The sequence below is a fragment of the Barbus barbus genome (assembly GCF_936440315.1).
Source record: "Barbus barbus genome assembly, chromosome: 7".
NCBI classification, from domain to species: Eukaryota; Metazoa; Chordata; class Actinopteri; order Cypriniformes; family Cyprinidae; genus Barbus; species Barbus barbus.
Genome location: NC_136735.1, coordinates 18,211,894 through 18,235,521, shown reverse-complemented (window position 1 = coordinate 18,235,521; position 23,628 = coordinate 18,211,894). Strand labels below are relative to the sequence as shown.

General features: G+C 42.6%; 1 protein-coding gene across 2 annotated transcripts in view; it reads left to right on the top strand.

The window, feature by feature from the left end:
- LOC306872211 (neuroligin-4, X-linked-like) overlaps positions 1-23,628 on the top strand; it is a 119,332-nt gene that overhangs the window by 20,564 nt on the left and 75,140 nt on the right. Inside the window, exons 3-4 of one of the 2 annotated variants that reach the window (XM_079420697.1) lie at positions 11,179-11,238; positions 23,291-23,443. In XM_079420697.1, the coding sequence (XP_079276823.1) occupies positions 11,179-11,238; positions 23,291-23,443 (213 nt within the window). The remainder of the gene's footprint in view (positions 1-11,178; positions 11,239-23,290; positions 23,444-23,628) is intronic. The other variant, XM_079420698.1, reaches the window with a different exon arrangement.

The following is a 23,628-nucleotide window of genomic DNA, read 5'->3' as shown; positions in this document are numbered from 1 at the left end:
CCGAGCAAGCTACAGAAACAATAACGATAAGGACATTCTCCAATCAGAAACCGTGGGTGGACAGAACAATCCGTGCCGCGGTTAACACACGCACCGCCGCTTACAATGAGGCTCTTCTGTCTGGGAATACGAGCGAGTACAAAGCATCGTGCTATGCTCTCCGACGCGCAGTAAGAGCCGCCAAACACAGATACAGAGAGAGAATTGAGTCTCATTTCCAGCTCAACGACTCTCGACGGATGTGGCAGGGACTGAGGACCATCTGTGACTTCGGAAACAAATCCTCCGCGGAGGTGAGAGCAGATCCGTTGCTGGCCGACGAGTTAAACATCTTCTACGGCCGCTTCGATGGCAACGGCGGCGGCGCGTTTCTGCCGACCAGCGCGTCTGGAAGCAACAGGCAGAGCAGCGATGATCCTGTAATCACCGTGTCGGAGGATGAGGTTCGGAGGGCGCTAAAGAAAGTGAACGTCAGGAAAGCAGCCGGACCTGATGGGATAACCGGCCGTGTTCTGAGGTCCTGCGCCGATCAGCTCGCTGGTTTGTTCACTTCTATCTTTAATGAGTCCCTTGCTACCGCCGTGGTTCCCACCTCATTCAAAAAATCCATCATTATCCCTGTGCCAAAGAACAATAAACCCTCTTGCCTGAATGACTATCGCCCAGTTGCCCTCACATCTATAGTCATGAAGGTTTTTGAGAGACTTGTAAAGAGCCACATTTGCTCCTCCATCCCTGATACTCTGGACCCTCTTCAGTTTGCCTATCGCCCAAACAGATCCACGGACGATGCCATTTCTCACGTTCTCCACTCTTCCCTCACACACTTGGATAGCAACAATGGAAATTATGTAAGGCTGCTATTCATTGACTATAGCTCAGCTTTCAACACTATAGTCCCCATCAAGCTGGCATCTAAACTCACAGACCTCGGCCTAAACTCCTCACTCTGTGACTGGATTCAAGACTTCCTCACCGGCAGACCTCAAGTGGTGAAAGTTGGCCAGTTCACCTCAAACTCCATCACTCTGAACATAGGAGCCCCACAGGGCTGTGTCCTGAGTCCCCTGCTCTACTCTCTCTACACGCATGACTGCGTGTCCTCTCACAGCTCCACATCTATTGTCAAATTCGCTGATGATACTGTGGTTCTGGGCCTCATCTCCAACAACGATGAGACCGCATACTTGGACGAGGTAGAGAGACTCACATCATGGTGCCAGGACAACTGTCTCTCTCTGAATGTGAGCAAAACTAAAGAGCTGATCATGGACTTCAGGAAAAGACAGCAGCAGCCCTACACTCCTCTTATGATCAGTGGGACCCCTGTGGAGAGGGTGAGCAGCTTCAAGTACCTCGGTGTAAACATCTCCGAGAACCTGACTTGGACTACACACATCCAAACACAGGTAAAGAAAGCCAGGCAAAGACTGTACCATCTGCGACAGCTGAGGAAATTCAGGGTCTCACCAGCAATCCTGAAAACTTTCTATTCAGGGACCATAGAAAGTGTATTGACTCAGTGCATCTCAGTGTGGTATGGAAACAGCTCCAATCAGGACTGCAAAGCACTACAGAGAGTTGTGCGCTTAGCTGAGCGCATCTCAGGGTCTGCTCTCCCCTCTCTGCAGGACATCTACCTCAAACGCTGCAAAAATAGAGCTGTCAAAATAATCAAGGACTCAAATCACCCTGCTAACCGACTATTCACTTTGCTTCCATCTGGTAAGCGCTTCCGTAGCCTGATGGCAAAAACTGAGAGACTTAGGAGGAGCTTCTTCCCCCAGGCCATCAGGCTCCTAAACTCTAACTCTGTGTCATAACATCACTTGACTCCATGTAAATATCACCATATCAATAAGCTATTCATAATTTTTCTCTACCTCATATTGCTGCTATTATATACCCTGTACAACTTTTTTGCACATTATTTTGCACATTCCTCTTAGTACTATTTAAGTCAACAACATACTGACCTGCACATTTATATTTTTTATCTATCTTTTTATTTTATTCTTTTATTTTATTTTATTTTTTATTTTATTTTTTTTTCTACTTTTCTTCTCTTAATATTTGTATACTTTATAATTGCACTGTCCTTGGAGCGGACCTGACCTACATTTCACTGCTGGTTATACTCTGTATAATTGTGTATGTGACAAATAAAACTCTTGAATCTTGAATCTTGAATCTTGATGTGGACATGGCTCACCCAATATTTAGATTTAGAGTTTGATCATTATGTAGGTATTCTCATGATTGATTATTGAACTTTACCATCTCCTGGAATTTTGTATAGTTTAGATCGTTGGCACAATCCCTAATTACTTGAAATTGACAGTAATTATTAGTTGAAAGCGAAAACAAACAAAGGAACAGCCTCCCTTATAACAAGTCAATTAAATTGCCTGAGGACCTGAGGTTAACAAAAATGTCCTAGCAATGTCACGCTTGGTTTGATATGTCAGTGTGCTAAAATAAGAATCAATTTAAGATTAATACTTTAGGCCTTGATACCTAGCCAGAAGTCATTACTTTATAATATTTATCTTTAGCAAGTCATTCAAATTTTTATATGATGCTGACTAAACAGATCAGTATTTTGTTACAAAATGATCTGAAAATGCATTAAAGCATAAATCAACTAAATCAACTAATGATCTTAAGTATTATACAAATAATATTTGTTAATGCTAATTACAGTTATGAAGTATTTCCAGGTTGTTATTTTCAAATTTTCACTGCTTATGTAATTCAGTAAAATGGGAGAATCAATGTGAAATATAAAATGAGAAACATTATTTCTAAAAGGTCTGTTTGTATCTATGCAGTGTCAAAATGCATTGCCTTTTGCATATTTCAATTTGAATACAGTGCTGCCAAAATCCTGCCAAATATTGTTTCACAAAGTTGAAAATAATATTTTAAATGTGAAATTGTGAAGTAGATTTGCAAGGCAAACATCTAAAATGTTCAGCATAACAGATTTAACGCGATCAAATTCACCAAATGTTCTTATTGGAAAAACAAGAAGCCTGTAAATGACAATATTAATTCTATTAGGTAACTGGATGTTAAACATTTATGAAAAAGTAGTATGGGAAAGAGTATAAATTAATGTCACATTTTTTTGGGATTACATATTCAGTATTTTTCGTCCAATGTTGGCTCAAGTTTAAAGGTTGTTTCTTAAAACCCCCCTGAGCAAACAAGAAGAAAACGTGACAACTTACGGACTGATCTCAGTCACACAACAACAATATTAAACAGCACAATGATATCCAGCAAGAAACGTTTGAATTTAATGTGGAATACTCTCAAATGAACCACAAATGTATCTGTGATTTTAACTAGGTTAAAGCGAGATGAAACATTGCATTAAAATGGAAAACATAAGGAAGGAATAAGCAAACATTTACAATACTAATACAAGCATATAGTTACTTTTTAGCATGGCAGTAAAGTGATTTCCCTTCCAGGAACTTCGAGCTGCGTCGAACAGGCAGTTCCAGGGCACAGCAGGTCCCAGCGAGTATTACTCTCAGGTTCTTCCGCCTGTGATTTCAGCGGACCTGAGAAACTCGCCTCGGCCGCCAGATTACGCGTCTCCTGCCGGTGCGCCGCAGCGAGGCAGCGGTCTGGCCGCTTCTCTAACACCAGAGGTCAGTCTCGAGAGACTGATTCCCTTAGTAGATCGTTTGGCAGCCTGGCAGCGACTGCTGAATGTGTCTCTTTGGGTCCTGCGGACGGTAGAGGCTGGCTATTCCATCCAGTTCGATGGGCCACCTCCGCTGTTCAACGGGGTCTGTGTGACTACGGTCCGCCCCGAGCAGGCTCTGGTCTTGGAACAGGAAGTCGATACTTTGCTGAAGAAGGAAGCCATCGAGTTGGTTCCTCCTCACGAAGTCCACGCCGGCTGCTACAGCCTGTACTTCATTGTTCCAAAGAAGGATGGGGGGCTGAGGCCCATACTGGATTTGAGTCTTCTGAACCGCTCAGCCAGAAAGCTGAAGTTCAAGATGCTCACTGTCAGGCAGATCATGTCTCAAATCAGGTCCGAGGACTGATTTGTCACGACAGACCTCAAAGATGTCTATTTCCATTTACCTATCCTTCCCTCTCACAGGGAGTTCCTGAGGTTCGCTTTCGGGGGTAAAGCGTATCAGTATCGGGTTCTTCCCCTCGGCCTAGCACTCTCACCCCGCACTTTCACCAAGTGTGTGGATGCGGCACTGGTCCCGTTGCGACTGCAGGGCATCCGCATACTCAATTATATCGACAATTGGTCGATCCTCGCTCAATTAGAGCGGGGGGCGATTCGGCATCGAAATGAAACATGAAAGATTTGGGGGGTTAAGACTAAACGCCAAGGAAAGTGTGCTTTCTCCAACTCAGAGAACCACTTATCCAGGTGTAGTGTGGGATTCGACCACGATGCAGGCTCGTTTGACCCCTGCTCGGATTGAGTCGATCCTCACGGCAGTCGAGAGAGTGTGAGAAGGCCAGCCATTCACTGTCAAGCAGTTTCAGAGACTGCTTGGGCTCATGGCAGCTGCGTCCAGCGTGATTCCTTCTGGCCTGCTGTACATGAGGCCCCTACAGTGGTGTCTCAAGACCAAGGGGGTCTCCCTGAGGGGAGACTCGCTCCGCGCTGTCAAAGTGTCACGCCGCTGTCCGTGCCTTAGACATGTGGAGGAATCCTTGGTTCTTGTCCCGGGGCCCGGTGCTGGGAGCTCCTTGTCGCCGCGTCTCGCTAGCGACGGACGCTTCCCTCACCGGTTGGGGTGCGGTCATGAGTGGCCACCCTGCCCGCGGTCTGTGGAGTGGTCGCCACCTGACGTGGCATATCAACCAGCTAGAGATCCTAGCTGTGTTCCGTGCGCTCAAGCACTTCCTCCCAGACCTAAGAGATCACCACGTGCTGGTGCGCACCGACAGCACGGCAGTGGTCTCTTACATCAACCACCAAGGAGGTCTGCGGTCGCGCCTCTTGTATAAGCTGGCACACCAGATCATTGTGTGGTCCCAGGGCAAGCTCCTATCACTGAGAGCTGTGCACATTCCTGGGCATCTTTATGTGGGAGCAGGCGTCCTGTCGAGACAGGGGCCGAGGCCCGGGGTATGGATGCTTCACCCCGAGGGGTGAAGCAGATGTGGAAGGTTTTGGCCAGGCACAGGTGGACCTCTTCGCCACTCGAGAGTCAGCGCAATGTCCCCTCTGGTTCCTCCAGCTCCTCCGGGACTGGACGCTATGGTACAGACGTGGCCGAGGCTCCGTCTGTACGCTTTCCCCCCGATCGCTCTGCTCCCGGGAGTTCTGGCAAGAGTGCGCCGGGATGAGGTCAGTCTACTGTTGGTAGCGCCGTTCTGGCCGGGCCGAGTATGGTTCTCGGACCTGATATCTCTCCTCGACGGCACTCCGTGGGAAGTGCCCGTCAGGAGGGACCTCCTCTCACAGGCCGGGGGCACCGAGGTGCACCCTCACCCGGAGTTATGGAAGCTGTGGGTGTGGCCCCGAGGTTGTTGAGATCATCCTCCAATCCAGAGCTCCCTCAACGAGGAAACTGTACGCCTTGAAGTGGAGGCTCTTCACTTCTTGGTGCGGGGACCGCCATGCTCGACCCAGTCAACTGCCCCGTTGGTGCAGTACTGGAGTTCCTGCAGGCCCGTTTCTCCGCAGTGGTAACCCATTCCACTGTTAAGGTCTACGTGGCAGCTATTTCGTCATACCACGTCCTTATTGGTGGCCAGTCAGTGGGTAGACACCCCCTAGTTACACGTTTCCTCCGCGGTGCGCTGAGGCTGAGGCCTCCGGTACGATCTCGCGTCCCTACGTGGGACCTGGCTGTGGTTCTGGAGGCTCTGTGCATTGCATCTTTCGAACCATTCAGGAGATAACTGAGAAACTCCTCACTATCAAGACCGTTTTCTTATTGGCTATGACCTCTCTGAGGAGGGTGGGTGACCTTCAGGCCCTGACTACGGCGTCTATTCACTTTGCATCCGGTTCGGCAAAAGTATTCCTCTACCCCCGCGTGGAGTATGTTCCGAAGGTCCCATCGGTCGTTCCACAGCCGGTCGTACTGCAGGCCTTCTGTCCTCCTCCCTTCGGGGAGCCAGACCAGGAGAAGCACAACCGTATGTGTCCAGTGCGAGCACAAGACGCATACATCCACAGGTCCTCCCTGTGGAGAAAATTGGACCAGCTGCCCGTGTGCTATGGTCCGCCTAGGAGGGGTCTTCCTGCTACGAAGCCCTCTCTTAGTAGGTGGATTGTGGGTGCCATGGCTTTGGCATACGAGGCCTCTGATCTCCCCCCGCTGGTGGGAGTCAGAGCGCACTCAACCCAAGGTGTGGTGGCCTCCAAGGCCTTCTGGGCAGGTGTTCCATGCAGGACATCTGCAACGCAGCTGGGTGGTCCACGCCCCTGACTTTCGTTAGGTTCTATGACCTCGACATCCGAGCCACTCCTGGCTCCTCTGTCCTTTCGTCCTGACACCAGGCAGGGACTTGTCAGTCTGGCAGCGTTGGTATCTCGTTCCCATATGCATTTCGACGCAGCTCGAAGTTCCTGGAAGGGAACGTCTCAGGTTACGTATGTAACCATGGTTCCCTGAAGGGAACGAGACGCTGCGTCGCGTTGCAACACTTCCGGCATCCATGCCAGTGCTTGCTTCATGACTTGAAGCTGACGCCGGCTCCGCCGCACGTGCTTTTATACTTCCTGGTCGTGACGTGAACACAAGGCACTCTTCGCTTACCGAAAATGCTTGGAGGTCCCCGACCCTCTTGATGGAAGTGAGCGCGGTCAGGAGCGCTGTCTTAGCCGACAGGAATTTCAGCTCGACTGAGTCCAGCGGCTCAAAGGGGCCCCTCTGAAGTCCAGCCAGGACAATAGAGAGATCCCAGGAGGGCATCAGGGGTGGCCTAGGAGGATTTAACCTTCTGGCACCCCTCAGGAACCTCACGATGAGATCGTGTTTCCCCAGGGACCGGCCGTCCACTGCATCGTGATGGGCCGCAATAGCAGCCACGTACACTTTCAAGGTGGAGGGCGACAGCCTGCGCTCCAATCTCTCTTGCAGGAAAGAAAGCACCACTCCAATCGTGCGTCTTCGGGGGTCCTCCCGATGAGAAGAACACCAGTCCGCAAACAGACTCCACTTCAGTGCATAGGCTTGCCTAGTTGAAGGGGCCCTAGCCTGAGTGATGGTGTCCACCACAGCCTGTGGCAGGCCACTCAAGTCTGCCGCGTCCCATCCAGGAGCCACACATGGAGGTTCCACAGATTTGGACGCGGGTGCCATATGGTGCCGAGCCCCTGAGAAAGAAGGTCCTTCCTCAGAGGGATGGGCCAGGGAGGGGCTGTCGCGAGGAGGGTGAGTTCTGGAAACCAGGTCCGGGTGGGCCAATATGGCGCAACCAACAAGACCTGCTCCTCGTCCTCCCTGACCTTGCACAGTGTCTGTGCGATCAGGCTCACTGGGGGAAACGCATACTTGCGCAGAGCCCGAGGCCAGCTGTGTGCCAGTGCGTCCGTGCCGAGGGGGGCCTCGGCCAGGGAGAAATACAGCTGGCAGTGGGAGGACTCGCGGGAAGCAAACAGGTCTACCTGAGCTTCCCCGAATCAACTCCAAATCAGCCGGATCGTCTCGGGATGGAGTCACCATTTTCCGGGGAACGTGAGCTGTCGTGAGAGCGCATCGGCTGCACGATTGAGCTCCCCCGGAATGTGGACGGCACGCAGCGATTTGAGCTGTGACTGACTCCAGAGGAGGAGATGGCGGGCGAGCTGTGACATGCGGCGTGATCGTAGACCTCCCTGCCGGTTGATGTACGAAACAGCCGCAGTGTTGTCTGTGCGGACCAACACATGCTGGCCTAGGAGCAGTGGCCGGAACTGCTTTAAGGCCAGATGCACTGCCAACAGCTCTAGGCAGTTGATGTGCCAAAGCAGTCGAGGCCCCGTCCAGAGCCCCGAGGCTGCCTGCCCGTTGCATGTAGCGCCCCAGCCCATGCTGGAGGCATCTGTTGTGACAACAACATGCCGGGACACTTGTCCTAAGGGCACCCCGGCCCGTAGGAAGGCAAGGTCCGACCAAGGGCTGAAAGAGCGGCGACACGATTGCGTGATGGTCACACGATGTGTCCCGCAGCGCCATGCCCATCTCGGGACCCGTGAGTGTAACCAGTGCTGAAGTGGTCTCATATGAAGCAACCCGAGCGGCGTGACTGCGGCTACGGATGCCATATGCCCCAGGAGCTGCTGAAACTGTTTCAGCGGAACCACTGTCCTGCCTCTGAAGGAACTCAGGCAGTTCAGCACTGATTGGGCATGCTCGTCCGTGAGACGTGCCATCATACTCACGGAGTCTTAACTCCACACCGAGAAAAGAGATTCTCTGCACAGGGGAGAGCTTGCTCTTTTCCCAGTTGACCCGAAGCCCCAACTGGCTGAGGTGCTGGAGCACCAGGTCCCTGTGACCACACAACTGTTCTCGCGACCGGGCCAGGATGAGCCAATCGTCGAGATAGTTGAGGATCCTGATGCCCACTTCCTGTAACGGGGCAAGGGCGCCCTCCGCCACCTTCGTGAAGGCACGGGGAGACAGGGAGAGCCCGAAGGGGAGGACCCTGTACTGCCATGCCCGCCCCTCGAACGCAAACCGTAGGAACGGCCTGTGTCGAGGGAGAATCGAGACATGAAAGTAAGCGTCCTTCAGGTCGATCGCTGCAAACCAATCCGCGGACTGAATGCATTTGACGATGCGCTTCTGTGTCAAAATCTTGAACGGGAGCTTGTGTAGGGCCCGATTCAAGACTCGCAGGTCCAGGATTGGCCGGAGGCCACCGCCTTTCTTGGGCACGATGAAGTAGGGGCTGTAAAACCCCTGCCTCATCTCGGCTGGAGGGACCGGCTCGATTGCACCCTTTGCCAGAAGGACAGCAATCTCCTGGGGGCTGGAGGCGTGTGATGAGGCGCACCTGATGTGAATAGAGCCTCATCACCGCCGCCGTTAAATGCCGAACGCGGCTCTCCTCGGGAGACCGTTCTCTTCCCCCGTGCATGCACGCTGGTGTCCTCGTGGGCGTCGAGGAGGACTGCCGCACCCGTGAGACGGCTGATGGGCCAGGATGCCGGGCCGTCGAATCCCCCAGAAGCGCCGGGAACCAAGGAGATGGAAGGAGCCGCGCAAGAGACGCCGCCGCCATTCGCTCCCGGCCCCGAGAGGGGAGCGCGTGCGGCCACCGGACTCCGCCCCTTCCCTGGACCCTTCCCTGATGAACACTACCCTCCTTCACTAGCCCCGCGGCACAGCGAGGACACCAGGTTCCCTGTTTATTTGGACACTTTTCCCCTTGGACACTTTATTTTCCCTTTTTATTGTTTAATAAAAACCTCTCCGAGGCTTGACGCCACACCCACTGTGTCTGTCGTTGGCTCCTCCCGCCACAATATATATATATATATATTTACTCATTTTATAAATGTTACTGTTGTTAATGTGAATTTACATTTACTTATGTAAATTATGTATGTCTACTTATATTAACTCATTCCTAACCCCCATCTATAGAGCTTGGCACAGGTCCCACTGCTCTCATATGTTGGAGTCTGGAGCCATGCAAAACATACACTTTTGTGGCTGGAAACACATACTGTAAAGCTGCACCATTGCAGAGCTTTGTATACTACAAGCCTCTTTAAGAGGGTTGTACAAAAGAAGTCATTACTCAGAAAGAACCATGTAAAAGGATCTGTGCAGTTTGCCAAAATTCATAACACTGATGCATTGGCGAAGGGAAAGATTTAGAGTCCAGGACAGAGCTGTTTAGCTAGAAGTCAAACAGATCTGTGTGACGCAAACCTAACAATACACCACACAGAACACAGCACATATACAATGAAGTATGGTTGGTGGTGGAAGCATCATGCCATAGGGCTACTTTTCATCAGCAGGGACAGAACATCTTATTACAAGAAAGAAAAATGGATGACACAGTGCAGAGATATAATGCAAGAGAATATCGTTTGACTTGATATAAACTGAATATTGGTAGTTCATCTTTGAGAATATCACTCTAATTCCATGTTAGGCTACATAACCTAAAAATATCTAAATGTCGGAATTGACATAATGTTAACATTACACTTTTTGTCAACAATATTGTATTACCTTCCAGCTTAATACATTTTGAGTGTACCTTAATGCAATATTACTGTATTTGTAATTTGGTAAACAGTATCTCTGCAGAAAAACAACTCTCTTTTTCTTTTTTTAAGACTTAACTTTTACTGTTGGGTCATCATTCATAGAGGAAAGGGGAAAGGAGAGAGAAATGCAGGCTAGCACGGTTGCTAATCATTGGACGTCCAACTGTATCATGCCATCATTTATTTAATTAAAATGTCTAGCCTTTAGGCTGAGACTACTGCGCTGTATTATTAATATCATATATTGTGATAAACCCAAACTAATATAACAAGAGAAGACAAAAGAAGTGTATAATTATTCAGGATCTATTCGTGATCACCTCTTGGCAAAGTTATTACATGTCTTTTTTCTACAGTTATTACATGTCTTTTTTCCAACCTCATAATCCCTGTTGTGTGGTGCTTATGACCCAGCAGGGTGGGTGTGTTGTTCACACTCTAGTGATTTACATGCTACTTGCTTTTGTTTATACAGCTTGACATCCCACAATTCTCTGTTAACTGAAGAAATATTGGAACCTGCAGGAACTCTCAGTGTGAGCCAATGCTAACACACAGTGCTGCATATGTAATGAGCCAAGGTCATTTACAGAAACACCAGAATCCTGATGCTCATTCTGCATTTGCTTAAAGCATTTTTTATTTTTTGTATTTTTTTAGGCACTTTATTCTCACCCTTATTTGCACACCAAAATGCAAGACTAATGAAGATTTTGCTTAATATTATTATTTTATAATAGTAAAAAAAAAAAAAATGTAATTATCTACAAAATGTATTTATTAATTTAGAAATATATTTCCCAGCTGTAATGACTAATCCTCATTGTGTTAGCTGTTTTCAGCAGACTTTCTTCAAACTTGAAATAAATCATTTTGGAAATGATTTTTGTTTAATATGTAAGCTGCTGTTTTAAAATCTGTTCCCCCATTTATCCTCTTTACTTTTCCCCTGTTGTTGACAGTAGGAGCCAACACAGTCAAAGGCGATGATTTCACCAATAATGAGGGTGGCGAAAATAAAGGTATTTTTTCCATCTTTTTCTATTTTTTAACAACAACAACAACAACAAAATTCCAGCCTGAAACCTGCATGAAAGCGAAATCAAATTTTTTTTTCCTGTAATGAATTCTTTAGATTTATTTAATTTTGTTCTTACCTTTTTGGCCATCGAAGTGCAGCATCATAAAGCACATCTTTTTGACACCTCTTTCCTCTTTGGCGATTCCTAGCACAGAGCTGAAGGACTGTGTGAAAAGGCTAAAGTTTTGCCTCTCCAGAAAATACAAGAAGATCCATAAAATAACACTTGTTGCCATATAAACATTACCTTCTCCCAGTGCTGCAAAGTGAAAGATGGTCGACGAAAGTCTGCATGCTTTTTTTCCGCTCCTCCTAAGAGAAAAGATTAAACAGTCATGTTTCCTTCTTTTTTCTCAGTTTTGCCATTATTTTTCCTTCATTGCCCGGTGAAGCATGAGCACTAACCTGTGTTGTTTTGACAGTGGAAATCTGTTCATTTGTAACTCCTGTCAGATGCTGTGTTGAAGAAACTCTTCTCACAGTAATATTAATGGCTTGCTCTTTTGCATCCCATTATACTTGGACAAATAGTATTTTGTTAGACACAACGCATTATAAGGTGCCAAGAAAGGGTAGAGCAATCATCGAATTGTAAAAAAAAAAAAAAAAACTCAAGGGGGATGATTTTAGCTGACTTTATACAATAATTACAAAAAAATTATAATTTGAAACACTTAAAACTATTAAATAAAATTGTTGATAACGATAATTAAATTATATTGTTTTATTTCAGAGATTAAAAATCATGACACTAAAACCGCCAGTAGGTGGCAGCAAGCCTGTTGTAATAAATTATTAATTGAATCATTCAAATCGAACACTCACTCCATTTGTTCAAAAATGTATTCAGTTAGGTACGAAACACTGCAGGGTTGTTCTGCACTGTTGTATAAAATTAATAGCACATCTGCAATCATGTACACATGCTGATATTCAGGAGGGCACTCTTGCTTGTGTGATAAATATATATATATATATATATATATATATATGTAAAAAATAATAATTAAAAATAAAAAACTTTTTATATTATAAATATATATTTTGCATAAAAAAAAAATAGCTTGCGTTTGTGTTTTGCAGCTCATATTGAGTTCTAATTGACCAGTTGCCATTATTTAGTTGATAAATTATCATATGTAGAGAATTGTAATATTTAATTTACATTAAAAGTTATATATACAGTATATATATATATATAAATATATAAAACAATGGTCACACTTTGTTTTAAGGTCCGATTCTCACCATTAACAAATCATTAACTACAACTTTTGCCTCAATAAAGTCCTAATTTGCTGCTTATTAATAGTTAGTAAGGTAGTTGTTTAGTTTATGTATTGGGTAGGATTAGGGTAGAATATAGTCATGCAGAATATGCTTTATAAGCTCTAATAAATAGGCAATGTGTTAATAATAGCTATGCTGATAAGCAACTAATTGATAGTGAGAATTGGTACCTATACTAAAGTGTTACAAAACAACATTATCCATTTTTCAACGAGGGGGATTCCATTCCCCTGCACCCCCCTCAATTCGAGCCTTGCATAGGCTATACGTCTCAAAGAAACATAGAGGCAGGTCAGTTAAACATATGATAATTGAATTGATCTGTATTGGGCACAGGATGTAGTGGTGTCTCTTGACACGTCTGATAAATTGCTGTAGTGGATCTGACTGTGGTTTGTGGCTGCTGAAGCGTCAGCTGTCATGATCTCTGAGTGATGTGTGCGATCATTGATTGCTGCTGTCCAGACATGTTGTACTTTCTGATTGCCCTCTGATACCTGTATCTGTATGGAATAGAGCAAACATGTGTTTGTAGCCAGCTGGGAAAATACTACAAGAAGCATTTTTGAGATCTTATTTTTGCTCTTTTACAAGATTCAGCTTGAGCAATAATCTGTAGACTATTGCTCACAAAGTTTGTTGAAATAGATGGCATTCCTCTTGCGACCTGTCATTGTGTGAACACATAATGGTACAATTGTCAACATCAACAGTTAATTTAAAAATATAGTTCCCACACAAACATCAAATTCTGTCATCATTTACTCACCCCTATGTCATTGTAAAACTTTCTTTCATCTGCTGAATATAAAATAAGATATTTTGAAGAATATCGACTTTGATTGAACGGACAAAAAACACAGAGAAAAAAGGAAGACAGAAAGTCATACCAATCCCTATAACTTTGCTTTCTAAATGTAGTTTAGGTCACACTTCAGTTTGGGGACCAATTCTCTCAGTTAACTGTTAACTATGACTTTTGCCTCAATAAACTGCCAATTTGCTGCCTATTAATAGTTAGTAAAGTAGTTGTTAAGTTTGGATACTGGGCAGGATTAAGGGGTCTAAAATATGGTCATGCAGAATAAGGCATTAATATGTGCTTTATGAGTACTAATAAACAGGCAACAAGCTAGTAATATGCATGCAAATAAGCAACTAAATAGTGAGAAGTTGTTTATAATTTTCTCATGTGCCATATAGCTTAACGATGTTGTAATGTTGACCATGAGAATTGACAAATTCTTTATTTAGCCTGGACACATGTTTTCTACTGGCCAATTATTTGTGTAGGGTGGTTTGTGTACAATTGAAGGCACATGTGCTTAAGGCATACATTTAGGAAAAAATAAATAAATCATGTTTGTCATCAGTGAACTGGTAATTAAAGGGAAATATATAATAAGAATAATATCAGTTATATAATGAATAGTCTTGGACTTTGGACTGAGTTGTCCAGATGGCATATTAACATTTACAAATGCCTATTTAATCTCTGCATTTTGAAATCAGGCTGCCTTAAAAAGAAACCCAAGTGTTGAGTCCTATAGTACCTCCACCAAACGCTTCTTGTTCTGAAGAGACAAAGATGGTGTTTTCAGAAGGGCAGGATCGATGCTCTCTGTCTGTGCGAACATCTGCAGTGGCGATGAATTACTCTTTCTGGCTCCCTTGAGGTTGTACCTATGCCATAAGACTCCCCTGCAAAATCACCCTACAGCAATGCACTAGCCTCCGCAATTTCCTGTCACCTTTAAAAACTCACCCAGAAAGACTCTTTAAATGCATAGAAATGAATGAGAAAGCTGTTCTTTCCATCTGTAGTCCCTTTAAAAGGATGACACTCTTTAGACTCAGCCTGTACAGAAAGAAAGAGCTTTAGTTTAGAAATAAACGAGTGAAAGAATATCACTTGTCAACCATGCCTTAATTGGTTAACATGGGCTCTGAATGAAGGGCCTACGGCATTACTTTAACAGCTTTATTAAAGGTTGATGTTGAAAGCTTACATTTGAGACCCAGTAGCAGTACATGAATATCAAATATGGTGCATGTCCAGAAGCCACAGTTGACTTCGGCTTGATGTGAGGCCAATAATCGGCATACAATTGCTTTTAATGATATATTACAGCTATGTTTTCGCCGGCGTGCCTGCCCTGTATTGCTATGGATTACAATTCTGTGTTACAGCTGAACAGACGGACTGAACAGCTCAACATTGCACAGACTGCACGGTCATTAACAGCCATCCTTCCCTACTAACACTTCTGGGAATAGATTATTCAAAAATGAAAATTCAGTCATTATTTTCTTCTTTTTCAAAACCTGTATGGCTTAGTTTCTTCTGTGGAACACAAACGTTTTTGAAAAATGTTAAATGTAAAAAAAAAATATATATATATATATATATATATATATATATATATATATATATGTGTGTGTGTGTGTGTGTGCGCGTAGCATTTTGTATATATATACATATGCATTAATTTATACATATTTATATCACACATATTTATATGTAAGTCTGGGTCTAGTATTCAGGGTTCAGTATTCAGTTCAAAGTTTTTTTTGGTAGCACTGTATAAGCATTATAACAGTAGTTTTAATGCATTAATTATGCCTTGGAATACACCTTATAATGCATTGTACAATCTCATGAATAATTGAAGAGTTAATTTGCAAAAACAGATAACATGTTTTTCATAGTGCATTCCAGTTAATCTCAATCAAACTGCAGTTGGGTTTTTGATAAAAAAAGACTAAAACTGCATCTAATTAACACAATGAAACACAATGAAAACATGATAACATAATAATAATAATAATAAATTGTTAATAAAAATGGAGTTATCTGTTTTTGCAAATAAACTCTTCAATTGTAACCACATTTAGTACATTATAACACTTATCAATTGATTGTTACGTTATGCATTTTAAATTTGACTTTGGTTACAATCATTTATGACAAGATGTAATGTACAGCACATTATGAAAAATATATATATATATATATATATAATGCATTATACCCTTCACTAACCCTTTATAATTCATTATTTTTTTAAAAAGTGTCATAGTTTCTACAAAAATATCAATCAACACAACCAGTTTCAACTGCTAATACTAAGAAATCTTTCTTGAGCAGGAAATCAGCATATTAGAAATATTATGAAACATCATGTGACACTGCAGAGTGGATTAATGGCTGCTAAAAATAACAGGAATAAATTACATTTTAAAATATATCCTAAAAGACAATTACAATGTATTCTTTTGAATTGTAATCATTTTGACAATACTGCACATTTTACTGCACTTTTTTGATCAAATAAATGCAGCTTTGGTGAGCATAAGAAACGTCTTTAAAACAGGGGTCTCCAAACTTTTTTACATCATGGACCGGTTACGTTTGGAAAATATTCTCGCAGACCGGCTGGACGGGGGGTGGGGGGTTATATATAGCCTAATATAGGGCTATATATTAGGTTATTATATAGTATTATAATAGCATTATATAGTGGTTCAGCACATTATATTGTGTTTTTTTTTTTAATTAAAGCACAGAGAATGACAATGCCGTGAATTGTTTTTGATCTAGGCTAATTTTATGTGTATATGCAACTCGTTATTTCTGCTCTGTCTGAAACACGTCTCTATGCTTGTACGACCTTTGATTGTGTGTGAGAACAGCATGCGAGTAACGAATTGAGCTCTCTTTTGTTTCTTCTTCTCGTGATTTAAAATTGCTTGAACGTGTAAATTGGCAAATTCATCTACGAATCACATGCATGCCAAACGGTAGGGTCTTGTCTGTACGTAGCTATCACGGATCAACTGCGAGCCGTTTAACGCCTAATATATGACTGATCAGAGCAATCTTTCATTTACTTATTTAACAGGAAATCATCAAACTGCTACTCCATATCAATCACATACAATGGAAATACAGAATAATTAGAACAATCATAAAAGCGCAATAAATAACAGAGTGTCATATATATACACATTTTTCCCAGAACGTTCTTGCGACCCAGTATAAATTCTTCCATGGCCTGATAGTGGGTCACGACCCGGTGGTTGGGGACCTCTGCTTTAAAAAGCCAGTATCTGCTAAATATCTACTTCTGTGTTCCATATTAGTCATACAGGTTCAGCATGACATGAGGATGAGAAAATGCTGACAGAATTTTCATTTTTGGGTGAACTATTTCTTTAATAAGAACTGTTGAGTCTAATGAAGAATTCAGCTCTTTCTCTCTCGTTCTTGCGCTGTATAAAGATGAGTAATGTGTGCAGTGCTGTGCAGCACATGAGGGAATATATTATCCTCCTCGGCCTGTGCTGGCAATGATGAATGTCCAGGGTGTGCTCACTGCAGAGTCACCCCCACTCACTCTCTCCTTTCGCTCCTTCCTCCCTTCCCTTTTCTCTCTATCTCTCTGACACTCTTGCTCTCTATATCTTTTCCTTTTATTTTATTTTATTTCTGTCTTTCATGTTCTCTCATCCTCTTTACTTGTGTCTTCTTGTCACTGCACAGTTCCACAGATAAAACAAGAAAGGGACCTTGTATAACATCTAAACAGTGAAACTCTTGGCACTGACAGGATGGGGTCAGAGTGGATGCCTAAAGGGCCGCTCACGCAGGAAATGTTCTTGCATCTGCCTGGGCTGTTCTTCTAGGTAAACATGCTCGAGAAGGATTATGAGTGACTGAATGAATAACTAACACAACTACTACCAGGAATGGATAAAGAAATAAAGCGGATAAGATGCATAGAATGTAAGTGATTAATTTGGTCATCAAATGGACTAAAGATAAACTGTTGTTTCCATGAACTAATAAGGTGAAGCTCATTTAATAATTTAACTCATTTAACAAACAAATTAAAGATTATTTGTTGTAATTTACTGATAATAGCTATGCAACCACTTTGGATTACTTGTATGATGTCTTTATTAACTTTTTGAAGCTTGAAAATTTTGGTTGTGTGGACTGTCAATGCATGGAGTCTCATGAGAGAATATAAAAAAATCTTCATTTGTGTTTCTAAGGGTTTGGAACACATTAAGGGTGTGTTTTCTGAATGGGCTGAATTTTTATTTTAGGGTTAAGTAAACCTTTAATATTTAGTAAACCTATAATACTGCGATAGCTGTTTTTGCATGCAAGAACTCATTCTGGGTGAACAGCCCCCAACTCATCAATCCCCAGAGCCAACATGTTTGCCAACTTCGCAGGTTTTCAATGCCAGTTGAGTTTCAACACACCTGGGATGCAAAATGTGCATAGATGTGCTGCCTTCTCTGCTAACAGCCCCTCCAATATCTCCTTGATCGCCTTGTCTCCTTGATCTATGGGTTTCACTGTGAAGAGCCTTAAGATGTGTATCGGCATCTACTTTAAACAAGTTCATGGCAGCACTCCATTCTTGTGATGTGTTTCTGGATAGTTCTCCTTCCAATAGCTGTGGCGATGAAGGATTTAAATTGTTTTCTTGGAAGGATCCCACGAAATTAGTACCTAAACTGCTTCTACTGGGTCAAGTTTGTCAGTTAAGATTCTCCATAATAGAGCTTTCCAATTACGTGGGTGGAAAGTTTTGCCAGCTTTGCTAGTAATGGGTCATGATAGGTAATCCTAGACCGGTATAAAAGGGCAGAACATCAACACAATGCTTGTATAACATCTCCACTAAACGAGAAGCCCTTGCACAGCTATTAGTCTGCCTGGTTGAGAGGCAGAGAATTAGACAGGAGGTTCTGGCCTTGCTGATGGTCCAGTGCAATAAAGGCGCTGCGACGCTGAAAGTTGTACACCAGCAAAGAGCTGCAAAATAGATGCACTCGCATTAGTGCGCTGCCTAGCGCCCACTCAGAACCCGACCGAGATTAATCACCTGTCACGACGGGTTTTTTTTCCAGCTCTCCCTCTCTTTCTCTATCTCTCTCACTCTGTTTCCCTCTCTCTCGTTCTCTCTGTTTTCCTTTGCGGGGGAGAACGATACACAGACTTGCCTTTAATTCTGTTCGCCTGCCCACAGGCACTGTAGGATTGTGCCAACGCTGCAGCAGACCACGCTGGATGTGTGTGTGTGTGTGTGTGTGTGTGCGTGTTTGTGCACCACCTCTATGCAGTTAATGAAGCCATATGCAACAGAAACCAATAATCAAAGTACAGTGAGGTGGCTTTGGCTGAATACCAATTACTCTGGGTCTAACGCCATACCTCTGTTGGACTCCACTCCAGTCTGAGAAGCCAACAAGTGTGTTTCTAATGCAGATATACCACTCCCACTGAGAGGAGGCTGTTTGCAGTGAGTGTGTTTACGGAGGTGGATGCACACATACACACACACACGCACGCACGCCGAATGTCATAACCCCTTTTTGTAGCCATTAGCTCTCATTCCATCAGCTGTTTGGAGCAGGCTGTGGAAGCTGTTTGATGAAATATTAGTATACACATTACCCTAATAAGAGTAACAGTGCAAACCACAGAGCATTAAAACACACTTAATTAAAGATGCACACTGATTATTCACCCTGAAAAAACAGTGTTATGACTTGTTTGTAACCAGTATTTTTTTTTTTCCTTTGAGTCAATTTTAAGTCTTTGTTATGTAGGTGTTTTTGTGAACTTTCAGAAAAGTTAACTATCTTAAAGAAATAGTTCACCCACAAATTAAAATTCTGATTTCATTTAATCACCCATGTGCCATTCCAAATCTGTATGAATGTATATATAAACAGCCACCAACCACTTTATTAAGTAAACCTTGCTTGTATCGGTTTGGACCTCTTTTTGCATTCAGAACTGCCTTAATTCGTTGTGCCATAGATTCAACAAGGTGCTGGAAGCATTCCTTAGAGATTTTGGTCCATATTGACATGAAAGCATCACACAGGTTCTGTAGATTTGTTGGCTGCACATCCATGATGTGAATCTCCCATTTCACCACATCCCAAAAGTGCGAGTGAGATCTGGTGACTGTGGAGGCTATTTGACTATAGTGAACTCATTGTCATGTTCAAGAAACCAGTTTGAGACGATCTGAGCTTTGTGACATGGAGCATTATCCTGCTGGAAGTGGTCTGAAAGGGATGGGCATGGTCAACAACACTGAGGTAGGTCGTGACATTTAAACAATGCTCAACAGGTACTAAGTGGCCCAAAGTGTGCCAAGAAAATATCCCCTACACCATTACACAGCAGCCTGAACCATTGATACAAGGCAGGATGGATCTATGTTTTCATGTTGTTTACACCAAATTCTGATACTGCACTGTAAACAATTTCACTGTTAAATTACAGTAAACTACTGGCAGCTAGATTCACCAGTATAATGCTGTAATTTTACAGTGTACCTACTGTAATCTGCAATAACAGTTTATTACTATAAAAAAATATTACAGAACCGTGCCATAGAAAATATAAGCTTTACAGTATAATACTGTCATTACACTGTTATTTTAGTATTCCAACTGTAATTGTATAAGCTCTTTATTACTTAAAATGTATTAAAGTACTGTATAATGTGAACTTAACATTGAAACACTGCTAAGCTAATTGTTTAAAATTTACATTCTAAAATTAAATACAATTTAAAATTACTTGAAAACAAAATCCTCGGACAAGAGATGGCTTTAAAACATTAGACTTTTATTAAAGCATTATTAATTACACTATTTCCACTTCACCAGTGAGACTGGACTGAACACAACAAAATGCTATGACTTCTGGTTGCAGAATATGTGACTTCACCTTACTAAATACTGTCCCACTCAAAGTTCATACGGTTTTTATAAAACCTTGCCCTGTCTTCTTCGACACCACCGTCAATTGGCTGGCCTTTGTTTCCCTCTCATGGTTCACACCAATGAAGTGCCTAAAATGTAATAATAGAGAAATATGGAATGTTAGGCGTGGCAAGTAAATAAAATAAAGAAAGAGAGTAGTGGGGTGGAAGGTAAAAAGAAAGAACAACAATTTCTGAACAAAGTTGGGAAGAGTGGCAGAAAAATCTAACAATATTTACCTTTGAACAAACTCCAGTGTCTTTGTAGCTTTCTCTTGGTTTTGTAAGTTGAAGACAGTAGCTGGCTTCAATACTGATCATCTAATTGTGACTTCGTCACCAGCAACTGATGCAGACAACAACAATAGAAACATTACAAAATATTTGTATCAGCCTACACACGGTAACAACAAAATACAGAACATCTTTAAGGTTCTCTCTGACAGAATAATAAAATGATTATGGTGTATCTATAACTGTTAGCATAACTTTAGTGCACATTTCAATAAACCGCACAACAAATGGTAAACTAAAGCCCAGTCTATCACATAGAGTTTACAAAAAAAAAATTCAATGGATGATCGCGTATACCACGGACATTTGATTAGCTTGCAAAATAGCAAAAGTTAAACTCAAATGAACGAGCTTGCTAACTTAGTTAGCTGATTTGTTTACCGGATATGAAAAAAAAGAACTGTTATTGGTAACTTCATTCAATAAAAATAAATAACAGTCTGTAAATAATTTCACAGGCTAAAACTGACTTTGAAAAAAATTGCAATTACCTTAGTTGGCGAATAGAAAAGCAAGCCGGTGCGCCATACATTTCGATGCTGGCAGCTCACAAAAATCGTCTTTAATTCTGCTTCTTCTTCTTCTTTATCCCTTTAATAAAATATTGTAGATCAGTAATTTAAAACCTGCACGAGTGCACACCTCTTGACTGTTGATGAGAGCTGATGCGTCGTGGGTTTGCTCAGAGTTATGAGCGGGCTCAAGCAACAACGTCACACTAAAAAATACTGTATTATACCGTTAAGACTGAACAGTAGCTTGCTGTTAATATTTTTATCATCATTTACAGTATTTAACTGTATTTACACAGAACGGTACATTGCTGTAGAAAATGCAATGTACCGTTATACAGCTATTTTTTACAGTGTGCCATCTAAAAATCACAGAAGAAATCGGGACTCATCGGACCAGGCAACCTTTTTCCCATCTTCTATTGTTAATTTTGGTGATTCTGTACAAATTGTAGCCTCTGTTTCCTGTTCTTAGCTGACTGGAATGGCACCCGCTGTGGTCTTCTGCTGGATTGATGTGTTGTGCTTTCAGAGATCTTGCTCTGCATATCTTGGTTGTAATGAGTGGTTATTTTAGTTACTGTTGCCTTTCTATCAGCTAAAACCAGTCTGGCCATTCTCCTCTGACCTCTGGCATCAACAAGGCATTTTCGACCACAGAACTGCCGCTCACAGGATATTTTCTCTTTTTATAACCATTCTCTGTAAACCCTAGACATGGCTGTGCATGAAAATCCCAGCAGATCAGCAGTTTGTGAAATACTCAGACCAGCCCATCTGGTACCAACAACTATGCCATGTTCAAAGTTTTTTAAAACACCTTTCTTCCCCATTCCGATGCTTGGTTTGAACTTCAGGAGATTGTCTTGACCATGTCTATGTATGTACCTAAATGTAGGGTGAACATACGTCCTCTTTTTCCCGAACATGGACCTAAAAAATGCATCCGGCCGGGATTTCTATTTTGCCCAAAATGTCTGGGATTTGGCCTTTGTTTTCTACCAAAAGTTGGTTTGCTCCCGCAAACATTCTAATATTGAATATAATTTTCGTGCATCAGAGAGACGCTATCAATATGCAGAGTATTTAAGTCACTTTGGATGCAGCTCGTGTTGGATGCAGGGTTGCCAAATCCAGATGTTTTGTATGGAATTGAGCTGTTTTTAAACTGTTGCGGAGGGTTGATTTTCTTCTGTGGGTTAAAGGTGTGAAATATTGCATAAATGCCATTTGACTGAAATGCTTGTATGGAAACATTTTGCATTCTACCTAAGATAAAACTGTGGTAGATGTTAAGTTTTGTGAATGATGGCCAATGAAAGCCTTTTAGCTGTGTTTATGATCAATCTGCTCTGAATTGCTGCCATGTGATTGGTTGATATTTGCGTTAACAAGGTGTACCTAATAAAGTGGCCGTTAAGTGTAAATATAAGCTAGTGGTTTACAGCTTCCCTGAACATGCATTCGTTGATATTATTGTTCATCGTCTGCAGTAAAAGCACTTGTCTAAAAAGTTTCAAAGTGTGTTTTTATTGTGACTAAACAAAAGGAGACTTCTGTATCTACATTTGTTGTTATGTTCAAGACCATTAGATATCTGATGTGAAAAATCTATAGTCTGGTAAGCCAGCCTGTAATTTGTGAAATGTTATCAAAGACTTCCTCATCCTAGGGCTTTATGTCTCCTGTTTTATAATCAGCCTCCTACACATGTACTAATCAGGGGCTTTAATCAGAACAAGAGAGACCCACAAATAACCAACTCATCCGAAGCAATTACGGACTTCCCTGTGCATGAGCAACATCTTGAGGTGAATCTCGCTGAGGTAGGATTAGTTTCAATGAAAATGCGGCTTGGTAATGGTATAAAAAAACTATTTATTTTGGGATATTTGTCTGATCTTCTCATTTGGGATTTTACTATTGGATTTGCTTGTCAAAGTGTAAAGCCTAAAGTGTTCTACTGATGTTCGTTTACTGAGAAAAACCACCAGTGCTTTTGTCAGGCCATTAATAGTAGGTGAGAAAGGGTTGTTTAATCATTCTACAAATATAAAAAGTGTTTACAGTATGTTGTTTTTTTTTCTTCCTGCAGACATCCATGATGAGAATGGGCTGAGACCTGTTATGGTGTACATCCATGGTGGGTCCTACATGGAAGGTACAGGAAACATGATTGACGGCAGCATTTTGGCCAGCTACGGAAATGTAATCGTGGTGACCCTGAACTATAGGCTGGGAGTGCTGGGTAAGTCATTGATTTGTCATTAAATGGTGGATGGTTTTGATTATGGAATGTCTTGCTGACCTCCTGTTTTATATTCACCCTCCTACACACGTAATAAAGATATACACATGTGTTAAAGTGGCTCGTGATCTTGGAATAGCTGAGAAATAAAAGGGTCATAAGCTTAAAAGTCACAGAATTTAAAA